Source organism: Temnothorax americanus, unplaced genomic scaffold (assembly GCF_048541705.1).
Source record: "Temnothorax americanus isolate GAGA-0224 unplaced genomic scaffold, ASM4854170v1 Scaffold11, whole genome shotgun sequence".
NCBI lineage: Eukaryota > Metazoa > Arthropoda > Insecta > Hymenoptera > Formicidae > Temnothorax > Temnothorax americanus.
Genome location: NW_027509242.1, coordinates 1031629 through 1047459, shown reverse-complemented (window position 1 = coordinate 1047459; position 15831 = coordinate 1031629). Strand labels below are relative to the sequence as shown.

Below are 15831 nucleotides of genomic sequence, written 5' to 3'. Positions count from 1 at the left end.
GTTTATTTGATTATAATTCGCTGTTTTGCTTATGATCACGGCATTACAATGAAATAAATGGATTACATTATTAACGGAAATAAAAGAGCAGCGACGAGCGCAACTCGAGAATTAAAATTATCTCTATTCAGTCAAATACAGGACAGGATGCTTGTTTCGGCGAGTGCTATTCATCAGGCATTGCTCGATATTCAGTCGTAAAATCAATTTTTCAGATTCTCTTCAAAATCTGAAAAATTTATTCGGACTAAATTATGATAACTACGCGCATGCTGCACGTTCGGCATTTTATAAATGCTGATTTATGCCGATTTATGCTGAAAGCTAAATAAGTGCAAGTCAAAGATATCTCGTGCACTTCAACTTGATATTTTTTGATCGAAAATATCTATCGAGAAGAAATTTTCATATTTTAACTATAAATACTCGCGTAAATGATAATAACTTCTCTAACGTAATTGTTGACAAAGCTTAAGATTAAACTTCGATTTTCGTGCTTTGACTTTTAAACATTTATATTTGTTTTCGAAATCTTTCGAAGCTACGAGGAATCGTTATTAAGGGATACTTGCTCTAACTCTTTATCTCGTAATCGTCTATGCTTGCTAATCGCACGAAGAGGCGGGACAAGATTTGTTAAACGACGACGTTAAACATTATACTTGGTAATTAGATTAACGAGCAACGAGCAGGTTCCCCTAAAATCGCCTAGAGACATTTTCATCGTTCGATCGAATAATCTTTGACCTCGCGTCGTACTAGAGCAAGTTTAGGAATGGACTTCGCTACGGAATAGAATGGAACAGAATAGAGAATCTATTTATAGAACTCGGGACATATATCCCTCAGGTAGAATAAAGCAAGTTTAAGAGTTTAACGTTACAGCGAGTGACTCGTTTTCTTTCTTTGGTCGTCTGCAGAGTGCGCGATTTCGCTATTTATACGCGTTAAAGATACTTCGAAACCGCATGATTTTCGGCTAATAAACTCTACTATCCCGCTGTATTTATCGATTAACATTATTAATAAGGGATTTCACCTTTCTCTTCGCGTTCACGTCGCTTCATGCGGCACGCACGAAAAGGGAAATGCCAAAAAGTAAGGATAATAGACGGTTTCGAACTCTAAAGCGTGAATTTCTATGCACCTTATCGAGTCGCTGTGGTCATAGCGTTGCCCCGGGAATCCTACTAAACTTTTTTCCTTCACCGCGATATCCTTCCTCGGGGCAAGGACTGTCTTTGGGGCGAGCTACATTGTTGCGGATGTGTAAAAGGTGATAAAAAAACGAATCGTTTTACCGGCTATGCTTAAAGGTAATAACGATTTTTCCTCTCTCTCGCCGTGAGAGAGAGAGAGAGGATAGATATACTTTTAGGCACTGAATCGCACAGTCTTCCGCACCTAGGAACTCCCCTGGAGTGACACCGATGAACTAGTGCGAAGGAGGGGCGGGATTACACACAAGATTCAGGTTCGAGTTCACGCATCTTCGTTGTCCCGACTGACATCATACTATCTGCTGCTTAAGCTTCACCAGGTTCGTCGCGACGTAAAGTTTTATGTCCAACGGCGCGCTCGGCTCGTTTTTCTTCGTCTGCGTGTGCCAGGCGAGCACCTTGGTGCAATTGTCCGCGAGCAATTGGGCGTCCCGCGGCTCGAACGGAGCCAGGCTCTTCAGGAAGCCGTCCTCCTCGTATCCCGCGCGAAACGGCATGGTGGCGTTCGGCCGCTGGTGCAGGAATTTGACGCTTACGGCGAACCCGGCCATGTCCACCGGGAACTTCCGACCGGCTACCCAGCCATCGTAGAACCCGGCGAACTTGCCGTTCTTCAGGATCGGCGAACTCAGCCCGAACTTGGTGCACAGCCCCACTGGGAACATCGACACCGTCTTCGTCTTGCGAATCTAAAAGACACGTTAAAAGATGAATCGTTTAGAAAGAGATTTTCATGTCTTTAGCAAAATTAAAACACGCTTTCGTAACTGGTCATACCTCGTCGAAAAGTTCAATATCGTAAGTATTGTCGTCGTCGGCGAAGTAGAACACACCTCTCGTGGCGTTCGCCCTGATCCACCGCAAACCGCGATTTCTGTTCGATACCCCTCGCGGCTTGGCGCCCTTCTTGAGTTTGTATTTCTCCGGCATTGGAGCTGCGCAAATGTAAATACAAATCATTCATATCGCACAGATATCTGTGATTTTGCGATGCAGGATACCGATTCGTATCTCGGACATTGATTTACCGATTAAATGATCGAACTTCAAGCTCGTTCTTTCCAGTAATTCGGTCACTTGTTTGGTGGCGACGGTAGCGTCTTCGATGACGAGCCAGTGTACGTTTCTCACCAACATCAACGTATGGGCCATCCTCGTGAGTTCGGGAATCTGCTCGGGTCTTCGATATGTGGGCGTGATGATGTACAGGGGTTCTTCGGACTCCGCGGAATTCGATGAAGAGGACGACGGGCGAGACGGCGGTAACGTCGTCGCCGCCGGGGGTTGCGATTGCGGCGGAGGCTTGAAATTATTTCTAGAGGTCGCCGAAGCGTTTTTGCTTAATTGATTGATAAGTTCCCGCACAAGCATCGAGCTTATTTCTGGACTCAGGCCGTTCGTGATTTGTACTCGGTACACGGCGTATCGAATCTGTAAAGAGAAACGATATAACTTGTCTGACGTATAGAAGTATAGATCGTAGTAACAATTGCCATATAATAATAAATACTTTATCAGATAAGACGAGTTTCGTTTTCACGAAACCCTGATTGCACAGCAAATATTAATCGTTATTTTTTTACCATTTCCTCGGCGAGCCTTATTGGGGTTTTGCCATCGCCCTCCTCACCGATCGGCAAATCCCCGGCGTCGTCTGCGGAAGTATCGGCATTGAAGGCCGTTACTTGATCGAAAGTAACGCCGGTGGACAGGTGATACTGATAAAAGACTACGCAGATCCCTATCAAGGCGATCACTCCCATTTTCATGGACGGCTTCATTATACCGATGCCTGAATTCAGAAAAAGAAACGTTCAAAAGTAACAGCGAGGATAAGAATAATATATTAATGCCAACAAAACGATTTTGACACAGTGACACGATAAAAAGTGAGTAAGGGTTGGAAAATGGATGATTTGATTTTAAATTTTTGAAAACGCGCATTAAGCTATAACGTTTTTAATCTCGCTCGGGGGGAATGGGAGTGGAAGATGAATCGGGCTGTAGATTAAAAATTTACCACGCCTCAACTTACTCCTATTCTCGTATCTCCTCCGGACCGTGAGTTTCCAATTTTAATCTGATTCACGGTTCAATCCCATTCCCGGGGAGGGTTGGAGGGTTGGGCACCCCATTCGCCGGGCATTAGCGTATATAAATGTATATTATGCGAATTTTATACGCGCGTATAAAATGTAAAATGTAAATTTAACAGCGAACGAAACGAAATACGAAGATTAACCGTGGAGAGAGAGGTCGGTGAATTAAAACCCGACGTTGCATTGAAACCCATTTCCCGCCGTTCGTATTAAAGCTCGACGCGCAAGATGATCCCGTTTCCGCGATGATCTCGAGCGGAAAACGTCGAGTTGCCATAATAGCCCGCCCGCCGGGCGCAGAAGGTTGAAACAAAGATGTGCTCACTCACCCGAATGCTACATGTGTCGGCTGTTCCGTCGTTTCCTCTGCCTCTCCTGAATCGCGAGCTGCTTCTTGCCCTGTCATAAAAGTAATTAGCTGTCGTAACGCCCGTGGTATTTTGCCGCAAGGTTTTTACATCTAGAGCAGGATGATATATACAGCCGCTATAAATTTATTACACTTTTTTGCGCGATTGCGAGAACTCGCCGGATGAAAGTTGTCGGCGTGCGTGAATGAGCCTTACGATCGTCGTACCGATAATTACGACTAATCGCGACTGTCAATGCGAATAACTTATAATTACAATTCCCTGACGCGTTCGCCAAGTCCGCTTTGCAAACGTGAGCAACGGCCGGGCCGATTCTGGCGCGATCGAAGGGACAGTCCTCTCGAGGTTTAATTATTTTCGTGGGTCATGTGGCATTTCCCGAAGGCCCGGATTCGCTCGGAGGAGGCGAGGGAGGATGAAGAAGAGGAGGAAGAGGAGGATGAGAGCGCAGGCGTAGCGACTAAGCCGATAGCGCGGTCGCCGGAAGAACATCCGTCAGGATCCCGCGGACTTTGGCGATAAAGCGTGCGACGTTTAAAGCGAAGGACCGTCGCCGTCGCTAACGAGCGACGATAACGTTCGAGATTTATCTATAACGAACGAGAGACGCGAGATATGCGCGCGTGTTTGCGGGTCTCCCGTAGGATGCTGCGCGTGAAACCAGAAATCCTCTGCGGGTATAGCGTCATAATTTCAACCTGTCTTTCTAATAAACTCCTTCCTCCTTCTTCGGCGACTGATCTCGAATTCCGCGAGAAAGAGAGAGAGAGACGTGCATCAATTTTATTGCTCTCGCGCTATTTCTTCTCCCCGATACCAAGCGGTTAATAACCGTCGTCTCCCATCCGACGTATCGCCCCCTCGCAATTTTATAGCCTCTTTAGAGCGCGAAGATAATAGACGTGGTTCAACAGTATATTCAACTATGTACGATAACGCGTTAGGAGCTAGGAGCAACTCATTTAATCCTTATCTCTGTTATTCTTCACAGGATCCTTTCTAACGCGCTGCAGCGTTGAGAAGAAATATTATCTAATCTCCTTATCGCCGTTTTTTTTCGTTATATTCGTCACTTCGTTAAACGAATAAAAATGCGACTTTGAAAGTCGATAATGCGGCGTCTTTTGAACGTTACACGACGTAGCCTGAAAATGCTCTCTTCTCTAATTTACTTTCAACGTGTCGCTATCGCAACGTTCTTACGTAAGCCCGCGTCATGTGCAGGACGGCCGTTTTAAATTACGTGACACCCGCGAGAATTTAACGCCGTCTCTCCTATATCGCGCATGACAAACGCACTCGTCGACGTCAGCAGCGAAAAAACGTAAAGCCGACACCGATAAGATGTACCGTCTTTATCTTACGCGTCGAATTGCGCAGCACAAAGCGGAATTTCGTAGCGAACAACAATCGCGGAAAATACCGGAAATTCGCCGTTTAAAGATATTACCGATCAATCTCGATCATCAATGTGATACAAATCCGATCTTGACATTTCCAGTCTAGAAATGTCGAGGTATAGGTGAAGCGCGATGACTACGTTCATCTTGATGAAAGAAAGGATAACGTGTGAAATTCTCTCTTCTTTATTATATTAGTGCTATAACGCGTTTAAAAATCTATTTACATTTCTGAACGTCACTTCTTTCTATTTTTCTCTTACTTGAAGCGCTCTCGAACTTATCTGTCAATTTTCTGATAAGATTTCTGATTTTCTGAAAATCTCGAGGTGACGGATGCGAAACGTTTTTTCAGAAATGCATCAGGTTACGAAAGTAAGTGACTGCCTTTCGTAACTGGCAAAACCCGAATTGGTAAATGCTCGACGCGCGGCCCGAATGGAAAAAGCAAATCGTTAAATTTGCTTTGGTAAATTTCGGTTTAACTAAATGGCGGAAGAAGCGGTGATCGATCGTCGTAATTAAGCGCCGCGGCAAATGCGTCTAATTCAGCGTAACGCGGCTTCCTCGATAAATCGTGCGAGGCGCCAATAAGGTTTCTTAAATGCACTTGTACTTCAGAAACATAAACGCTCGATCGGTGCGAATCATGGACGGTTCAATATAAGTACATGGAATTTGTAACGTCGTTGAAGCACGGTTAATATAACAGGATTTTATAACCGCGTCCGATTATTTGAATTTCAAGTCACCTGCCTCTGAGATTGTTCAGCTGCCGCGATTCGCTTACAATGTCTATTGAAATGTGTGTGAAATTTTTCCGAGAAGACCTTCTATCGTAAGGTGCAAACAAGGTCTTAAAAGTTTACAAACGCAGTACTGCAAAAGACAGAAGTTTATCGATTGTGAAACCTATGTAGCTGAAGAAAAGGTTTCGTATCATATATTTATCCTGTCCCCTTTTTAATATTTTCTGAATTAAAATCCCATTACGTTATTTTGCAAAATCGATGTATCTTGTTTTCTATAGCGAGGAAAGTAGCGCACAGAAAATTGGAAAATTAATCTCAGTAAAAATAAATTGTCGCTCACATAATTATTCTTCGCGAGATGCGATCTTTCGCTGAAACGATTATCATGCAGATTTATGAGGAAAATATTTAATTGTGCGTCTGCGTTGGAAATAGAACACAAATGGTATCTATTGTTTATTCAGCTTTAACGATCTCTTTTCGAACATCCGACATATACGCGCGACGATCGTCACGCGAAAAACTTCACGATCGATCGGTCATTGATCTTGTCGATTAATAATTACAATGGCTGTCGTGTTTCGCCAGAAATTTCGCGTTGTTACGCGAACTTTTGAAATCAGGGCCTAAATCACGACTGTGATAGACGCCATCGCGCCGCGGGGATTCACATAAATTACTAATTATTCGAATGCGGGAAACGAATGGCCCAGCTCGAGGGGATTCTTCTTGCTTCGCTTCCGTGCTCCGCTTGCATGAGAATTTCATGCGGCTGATCAGCTCGCACTGACTAATCCAGTGCCGCCAGATAATCTAGATAGTATCGTTAGTCTCTGATCTAAATCAATTTGCAAATCGCGGCGCGGCATCAACGAGGCAATTTACCGTCTGATTTAATCGGAGACACGTTCACGTTGTTGAACGTGTATACGTATACGCGTGTCAAAAACGAACGTGGCGTGTACTCTAGACTCTGGACTCGCGTGTGTAAAAAGTCGTGACGTGTTTACAGGGCAAGGGATTTACGTTTCGAATCAGTTCGGTAATCGGGGTAATCCTGACTTTAGGTTTCGTGCAAAGGTTTGTCCTGTTATTAAGATTGCAGAGAACCGGGCTGCCTCTCTCATCGCGCGACATTATAATGAGAAACGAGCCTAATCCCTCGTTCGAATCCAAGTCACGATTATTATGCGGCGTTTTCTTTTTCTCCGCGCCGTTCAAGGTGCACGCGGCCGCGGCGCGGCGGCGTGCAACGAGATTGCGTTCGCGTATACCTACTTATCCCAGTAGAAACGCCGCGATATCGCCAGACCGCGCCAACTCGGTCGAAACTTTTATATCGCGCACTTCCCACGGTATGCGCGGCACTCCGTTAAACACACGCGTCGCTCCCAAACTCCGATTAATTAAATCTCCCCTGCTTTAGAATCGAGGAACCGAACTAACCGAAATTTTAACGGCTTCGACAGGAACGCGAAGAACATTCGTTATCAAGTTAATGCCTCGCAGACAATACCTCGTTTGCATCAAGCCAGAAAACTCACATTATCTATCCTCTCCTTTCCAAGTCTCGCGGCACGTGTATTTTAGCGTGCGCACGCGTGCGCTTATCGCGGTGTCCGCAATTTTATTTGCGGTTTTTATTTACGTCTCACGAATCTCCTCGAACCGTGCCGAACTGTCGGCGCAACCTCGCCGTATTCCCTTATTTACGTTTTACATGTGCAAATCGCGGCATCGGTTTTCCACAGGTGACAAACACGCCGCGCCGCGCCGGTTTGACAACGAAGCCGCGCGTGCGCTTTGCGCGATTTCAGAGCTAATAAAACACGCGTTACGTTCGCCGTTATCGAGCAATCCTTAATGCTCTTGGCATATATTTTAAGATGATTTTTAAAACATACCGATTCCGATTTCAGCGCGTAAACGCGTCGCGATAGTCGTTATATTTGTTCAATCGTTGTTTATACTAACCGGCTCGACTCGACGGAAACCGGAGCACGATAAATGCGCCGATTAATCGCAGCTTCCTTAACCAGAACCACTTATCACTCGTAGGCTTCCGCGTAGAGCCAGACAAATTAACGCACTCGTCATCGTGGCGCGAATCAATGTTTCACCGAGCCCGGCCGCGCCGCGTTCTAATGTTCTAATCGCTCGGCGGCCGAAAGAGGAGCGCTCCGTTTCCGGAGCCGGGTCTCTCTTCGGGGCATTAATCAGGCCGCTCCGCTTCGCTGGCAATCGACCCAGTTGACCCACGGCAGATCTCGCGGAATCGGACGGAACGATCGAAACGCGCATCTCGGTCGAGAAACGTGTGTCTTACTGGTAGTACCGTCCCATCGCATCGGAGTCACGCGACGGAGCCGACAATGACGATGAGAACGAGGCCGACGAAGACGAGGCCGAGGACGGCGAAACGGCGACGCAATCACCGCTGACTCGACACTGAAACGTTTCCTCCTACTCGTGTGCAGGCCACTTCTATAACGTCGTTCGTAACATGCCCCACCACGCCGATCGAAGGACCGATCATCGTACGAGGGGGAGCGAGAGAGACGCGTGTCCCACGTGTGCGTGCTGCGCACGGTCCACGGATCGGATCACGTGGCAGAATCTATTAGCGGATTGCGGTAATTTGGCGCTCAGTACAACAGCGCGGTAACGCGTTTTCAGGCCGGCGAACGTTTAACCCGCCGACGTGCCGACGTCGATTTTCACCTCGTTCGCAAGAGGCGTGCGCGATATAATCGAGCTAAGTGAACGCCGTTTCTAATCAGATTTGGAAATGAGAGAAAGGAACGAGAGAGAGAGAGAGAGAGAGAGAGACGCGAGAATACGTTGTTGCACAGATTTTTCCATCGTGCACGATATTTATACCCACTTCCACTTGTCATGCGGAACCTCGTAAAAATATAGATGACATACGTTATTCCTCGTCCATATATTTCCGAACGTGATGTTTTACAATAGAATTCAGATCGAAGCCGCGGACAACTTTAGAGAACTTTACGAATAATACATTCGACCCGCTCGCATATCGGAGTTTCCGATCTTTCCGATACGTACGATTAGCCCCTTAAAAATACGGCCGCCTACGTATGAGGGCTTAATAATTGGAAGTACGTCAAACAACGACGCGGTACATATGAATTATTTTAATCGGGAATTTTATTCTAGGAATTATTTCTATCGATGTTTTCTGTAAAAGTTGGATCGAAGGATACAGCTATACGTGTACCCGATGCCTCTCGGGTACATCTATAAAAATAGAATTTAAAAGTATTTCAGGATTCCCCAGCGGTGTTACTGTCGAGCTTTTTATCGGTTCTGTCAAACGTACATGTATCGCTCACGTTTCTGTCCCGTCGCGTCGCCGGCAAATAAAACGAAAAAGAACAGCCCCCTCGCGTCTTCATTTTATAAAGCAAGCTTTATACTTCCCCAACGTAAAGCTCCGCCCGACATTCTCTTTGCACGAAAGACATGAAATATTACGTGCGCGAGGAGAAATTGTCGCGACGCGATGCGACGCGACGTATACGTCGGCGTAAAGCCCCTCGTATATATCGAATTGCCAAGTTCGCGCGAATCGTGCGTGGCGCATTTCTCACGTTCTCGCGACGCGTTAAAAACGCGTTGTCAGCGATCTCGTTAAGCGCGGAATATCGCGCGGCGCGAATAAGCAGCCCCGGCGGGAGCAATTTTCGTCGCGGCGATTAGATGCAACGCGGTTAATCTACCGGAATCGTGCGAGGCGCGCGGAAAAATTCATGAATTCCTCTCTCGTATTATTAATCTTCCAATTAGCCTCCATAAATGCGCGACGCGTCGCGGCAAATATATTCCACCCGTTTTGCGTTACGACGCCGACGTTATCGGATAACATTGTAACTTGCATTCGCCGTGCCTCGGAAGCTTACGCTAACGGCGAAAATGATACGATACCGTGCACGGCGGCACGTGCTCGCGATTGCCAACACGCGAGAGAGAGAGAGAGAGAGAGAGAGAGAGAGAGAGAGAGAGAGAGAGAGAGAGAGAGAGAGAGAGAGAGAGAGAGAGAGAGAGAGAGTACACAACGTGTACCTAGTAGTATAATGATCAATAACGTGGCAGAAATGAGGCAGTGCGGTCGGTGGTGAAGGACTCGCCGACGAGAGACCGTTCCCGAATAGATAAGGCGCCGAGTTATCGTTCGACGGGCAATCGAATCCGTTCTTACCCCGCGTGACCCGAATAAGTAATTAACCGGGACGCAAAATCACCTCCGTCACCGATCGATCGCGAACGATCGATTAAATATTAACAGCCTCCGCCGCAAAGGGTAACCCAAGACACACGGCGGGGTTTAATTTTATTAAAATTTCCGGTATTACTCGAGCTCAAGTGGATGGCAAATACCTGATAGCGTATCAAACATACACATCGTGCTATACTATGTAGGTGGCTTTACACAGCGATCGAGCGCTAACAATTAACAAATAAGGATGCACTCAACCGTATTCAAGTATTAGACCGTGTCTTCATTCACTTCACGTATACTCATTAGATAATCGGCCGCAAAAAAAGTTTTGATGCCAGTTGGCGAAGTATATCGTCGACGTTTCCGCATTACGTAGTTAAGTGTATCCCGAAGGCTATATGCGTAGAACGAGAGTTCAGATCCGAATAAAAATCATACGAAAGCAACACAACATTTCACTACCTCTTTTTTTTTCCTCGGATAATCCGCCACTATGTAAACAACGCTAGCGCCGCAGACGATGCGAGGCAGGATATAGCGCGGAAGTTTGATCGATTCAAGCCGGACGAATTTCGGGGAGGATATTTGTGCAAACTACCCCCTCGGTTCCGCATTCGCTTTCCGAGCACGTTGCCGGCCTAGACGGGATATTCTCGGGGGCGCAATCTCGCGAGGTCGCGCAGTTTCCAGCAACGCAACTTTCGGTATCAGAGGAGGCCCCGGCAACTAATAAGAAGTTCCCGCCGACCGGTGCGTAGCCTTCTATGGCGCCCTTTGATTTGGGGGGCACATGGCCACCCTGCTGCTGGTCGATAACCACCGCTCGACAGACACCGTGCGATTCTCCCTCGGCCTCTCTTTCTCTCTCTTTCGGTTTTGATACCCGTTTACCTTCCCTCGATACCTCTTACCTATAGCCACTCATGGGCGTCGGCAGAGTTTTTCGCGCGAGCGAAAACAAGATAACGATAAAATCTCTAAAGCCACGTCGGAGAAAATCATACATCTATAAATACGGTCAATGCCGTCTTGCTCCAGGATCCCTTTAACCGCGGAACTAATAATAAAATACATTAGTCACGTTTGATGAAAGATAAAGAGAATACGCAGAAGAGCAACAACGAAACACTTTAATATTCGTTCAAAAAACTTTTCCAACTTTATTTTATTAAGGTTTGACGAAAAAATGACAAGCTTCTTGTCTAAATTTAGTATTAAAAAAAAACAATCATACACGTGTATAATCATACACGTAACTCGAGCAATTCAATTATGAATCGTACAAAGTAAAGATGATTAGGGGTAGTAATAATTAAGTAAAACGTGAGATACCGTGGATGGTGAGACGGCAATTCAGTTGGAAGAGAACGAGGGTAATGGGAGGAGCGGATGTCGGCGCGTTAGGTTACTTGAATGGGAGAAACTTCGGCATGCTTGAATAGGAGGAACTTCGTTTAAACACGTTTATGCGCGTTATCGATTAGAGCGCTCGTGGTCTGCCTAACAAAATAGCGCCTTTTAATGAAACTTTTCTCCATCCCTCGCGCCTTGAACAACCGGAGAAGATTGTAAGGTGCCCGTGTGTCTCCCTTTCCCTATACCCGTCCTCTTTCTCTCCTCCAGTCCTCTTTCGCTCTCTTTCACTGCCATGCTCCATCCATTTCCGTCCGTCCCACCTTCGTCGTCATATTGATCGTGACTTACAATACCAACGTACGATGCGTAATGTTGTAAATCGGGTTATCTCGCCTGCCATTTTTCGACAGAGGCCTTCCGTGACCGATCCAACGGAAGCGACGCGACATGAAGATTACGATGGGATTATCGATAAGGGACAGTTGGCATAGCGCTCGGAAACGTGTACTCGATAAGCCGACTGACGGTCGATCAAGGTCGCGTCTATCTAGCGGAACGTCTAATCCAATGTCACCACTGCATTTTCGTCATTTCGTCAATATTATTATCTCTTCTGTGAAAGAAGAGAAAAAATACCGATAAATGTACCAGATTGCGTCGAGCGATGTTTGTCGAGGTATTTTTTTTCGCAAAGTGAAGATCCGTAGATTGATAATAATAGAATACGTGGTTATATTTACTCGTACATATTAGATCAAGAACGACTGTATCGCGCGTATTTTTGTAATTCAGTTCGTTCGATCGAATCTAATTATCCTTCAATGCCCATCGCGCGCGCCGGAATACGCGAGCTCCTTCTTACGTAATGTCTCGTAATTTCCTCGGGAAATTCTCCACTGCTTGTGTCGCAAACGAGAAACTATCAATCTCTACTTTTCGCTAATCACGACTCCTGGAAAGAGATCTTCCCCGGGCTCTCGCCTGACTCTCCCCTATCCGTCCCCCATAAATCTTTGGTTCGAGTGAACCAAATCGCCACGTTTGACGGCGATTTGTCCGCCGACCCTCGTATCCTCCCCCCACCCCTTAGGCCAATCCTGGCCAACGTCCTTACCGGCGTTCTCCAGGACTTCTCGATAAGTTAAGCCGGCTAAATACATTTCCACTTCCTTTATTGACCTTCCGGTATCAACCCACCCCCGCGGTAGCAACCCCACTCTCTCAGTAATCGGCACCGCGTAAAGGTAGCGCTACGGTCGCGGTCGAAGACCATTCGCCACCGCAAATGGATTTGGATGGATAACCGGAACGCATTGATACCGAACGCGATCGTTAAACGTACACCGGCTGTCGGCCCCGTTGGTTCTTGTGCTTGGGCCCCCCCCCCCATTTCCCTCCCCCCCCCGGATTCGAGCGACGCAGATACCTAGCCGGGACAGTTCGCTTCTGGGAATTGCGGTCGAGGTTAAGCCATCGGGTCATTAATCCAAATTAATCCCGGCGATCTGTCAGAGTAATCAACCTTGGAACGCAAGATGTTGGCGCGCTTCAACCTACCCCTAACGACGTTGGACTCTCTCACGAAAATCTCTCTAGCTCGCGCAAGAAGATTCGAGTCTCTACCTAAATTGAACGCCGAAATACTACGTACGAGCAACATCGAACGCAGTTCTGGATTATTGAAACTCAAAGTTTAACGTACTCGGGCCTAAGTGCGATTCGCGATCCACGAGAGAACATCGAGTGCAACGTGCACATTCACATTCGGCGAGACGTGAATGCGGTGCTCTATCTCCGCGAAACCGCACGGTCTCTCCGCGCGTGTTAATCACGAGCAGATGTTTCTCAGCTTAATCCACATTTCGCGCAAATCCGATCGCGGGCCAGATGGCACGCACCCCCCCGTACCATCGTGCGCGAGGAGTAAAATCGCGAGATCCCGCGTCCGATCGTAGGGCTCGCGCAAAATTGCGAAATCGCGTTTTCCGAGCGAGGGGATAAAAATGATGCGTCAGGAGGCAGAAGAACGGTACGTTCAGTTGGCTTGGCGAGGGGTGCTCGTCCCGACGAGCTCGCCTCGCAACGGCGATAAATGCTCATGCCGCGTCAGAACGGGAATTCGTGCGATTTCCCACGCCGTCGTCGACGGTTACTCATTGCGGTACTCACCATAGTAACGAGGGTGTCCGCTCACCGTCCACCTTTCGCTGTCGGGACAGCCGTCGATCGACAATCGCGACAGCCACCACACTGCAGAGGAAGGCGCGCTGCTAAGGGACGCGGCTGCTGCTGCTGCTGCTGCTGCTGTTGCGGCCGCTGCTGCTGCTGTTGCTGGTGCGTCCGGAGAAAAGCGGGAGGGGGCAAATCCACCGTCGTTCCATGCTGCGGCACGCGAATTCGCGCATGTACCCTGGGTGGCGAAGACGCCGCGCCGCACAGCCGGCCAGATATATGTAATCGTGTACACACACGCGCGCGCGCACACACCATACGCATACACACACGTGCGTGCGCGCGCGCGCCCTGACATTTCGGCCGGCCCGTTCACCACTGGCTGATCGAAAGAGCTGCTCCCGACCCTTCGTCCGCTTACGGACGCTTGCGGACGCTCTTTCTATACCTTAGCCCTTTAGTCCCGCATAGACGAATTAAAGGTGTTCCATTAGAGACGGAGCTCCACGCTAATCCACCCCGCATTACTTCAAATCCCGCAGCAGCGCGCGAGCGCAATTGGAAAACGGTATATTCTTGAAAGTTCTGATGCGAAATCCCCCGGTCGAAGGGGGAAAAAAAGTACAGAGATTAAATTGGAAAACGATGCAAGGCTGCGCTTTTGAGAGAATGTGCAGGGTATTGAAATGAACGTTTTGGAATCAGGATGAAGCGTTTAAAGATCGGTTTATTCGTCATTAATCATTTCGCGGAAAAGAGATACCGTCTCAGCACATAATGGGTGATAGCGGCTCTCGATATGTATACTCGTTGCCTCATATTGGTTTTCCGATAGGCACGCGACCCCCACGACCCTAAATACAATTGAATGTATTTTGCAATCAATATTATGTTAGCGTTGCATCGCTGGTCATCGGAGATTATCAAAGCTCGTCTTGGGCAATCTGCAATTCAGACTTGAGGATAGAAGTTTAAAATTTGTCAGTTTTCTATATATGTATTTGTGTATATATATATATATATATATTTTACAGAAAAATGCGTGCATATCTATGCATCAAGTGCATTTATGTGCATTATATCATTGTAATCCGAAAAAAATCTATATTTTCCGTTTTATCTTTCAATAACATCGACTTATTTAAACAAGATAACGTTTTATGTCCAAAAGAGTTGTTTAAAAAATATGCTGCACCGTCTCGCCCGTAAAGAGATATACTTTACGAAAAATATATTTGGCACGAGGCGACGCTGCGTCGGTCTCTATACGTTTTACGTAACGTTTATATATTTTTTTATATATTTTGAAAGAGTATATTTTTATATGCGCGCGCATCGCACTCTTCAAATGCCTCCCGCATTACAGCACGCCGCATAAGTTTATAAATAGAATCCTATCCCGAGTTCTGGCGCGAATTATAGATCGGCTGAATCGGACTTGAGGCATTCGGGGAAAAACCGGGCAGATCGGTGTGCCGAATATAGATTAGAATTAGATCGCCGACGGTCCCAGACGGTTTTCCGTGGACTCGTTCTCTAAGCGTCGAGACCCGCGCGAGGTCTGCGCTGAAATTCGAACGCCTCCGCTTTAATATAATAAGCCGTTTCCAATTAGAGCGAGCGAGGCGCAGAGAGCAACGCGGCCGCGTTTAGAAAGTTGCTTTGATCGGTCGAGCGTGCACGAGCCCGAACGATTTTCGACGCTTATCAACGCGGCACGCATGTAGTATACGCGAGGCGGATGCGACGATAACGGGGCGGCACGTAGCGTGCAAGATAATCGTTGCATCGAATTTCATTTATATCCCGCAAGTTGTATCCCTACCGGAGCATGGTATCCATCGCGATGGTATCGATAAATTGACAACGGTATACGTACCCCGGAATAAGGATATTGTTTATATATGCAGTATGCAGGGTGTCATGTATTGCAGTACGGAGAATAGACAATAGAGATTCCATATATTACATTTCGAACGTTTTAAGTTGAGAGAGTCATAAAACAGATTGCAGAAATATAAAATCATTTTGATGGGATAATGCAGATCGTGCGTAATTAAGTATTCTTCGAGACGAAAGCGCGTCGTTAAAAACTTATGATGGAGCTTTAATGTAGTGAGTTTAATCAGCTCTTCCGGTCAAAACGTCGTTGATAATTTCCTACTCTGGCAGTCGGGCCCGGTTCGCCCGATTTCAACTACGATCCTGATTAACGCGA

At 46.9% G+C, this 15831-nt stretch overlaps 2 protein-coding genes across 12 annotated transcripts in view; one reads left to right on the top strand and one right to left on the bottom strand.

The window, feature by feature from the left end:
* LOC143907124 (uncharacterized) overlaps positions 1–15831 on the top strand; it is a 63910-nt gene that overhangs the window by 4626 nt on the left and 43453 nt on the right. The window lies entirely within an intron of this gene.
* Positions 532–13986, bottom strand: Glcat-p (Glucuronyltransferase P). 5 transcript variants are annotated; one of them, XM_077423834.1, is made up of 6 exons: positions 13611–13748; positions 3649–3718; positions 2804–3012; positions 2249–2651; positions 1998–2155; positions 532–1909 (listed from the first exon to the last, which is right to left on the bottom strand). In XM_077423834.1, the coding sequence occupies exons 3-6, from the start codon at positions 2999–3001 to the stop codon at positions 1511–1513; spliced, it is 1158 nt and encodes a 385-aa protein (XP_077279960.1). In that variant the 5' UTR covers positions 3002–3012; positions 3649–3718; positions 13611–13748; the 3' UTR covers positions 532–1510. The 5 variants fall into 5 exon arrangements, with proteins under 5 accessions (XP_077279960.1, XP_077279977.1, XP_077279969.1 ...); XM_077423851.1 differs by lacking the exon at positions 13611–13748 and adding an exon at positions 8169–8313; XM_077423843.1 differs by lacking the exon at positions 13611–13748 and adding an exon at positions 7817–8306 and having other exon boundaries at positions 3649–3779.

Excerpts from the sequence above, each read along its gene's own strand:
- Glcat-p (XM_077423817.1), bottom strand. The coding sequence starts at position 13,971 with ATGTCAGGGCGCGCGCGCGCACGCACGTGTGTGTATGCGTATGGTGTG. Across the intron at positions 3,013-13,610 it reads CGGACACCCTCGTTACTATG|GCATCGGTATAATGAAGCCG; the intron begins GTGAGTACCGCA and ends TTCTGAATTCAG. Across the intron at positions 1,910-1,997 it reads ATATTGAACTTTTCGACGAG|ATTCGCAAGACGAAGACGGT; the intron begins GTATGACCAGTT and ends CGTGTCTTTTAG.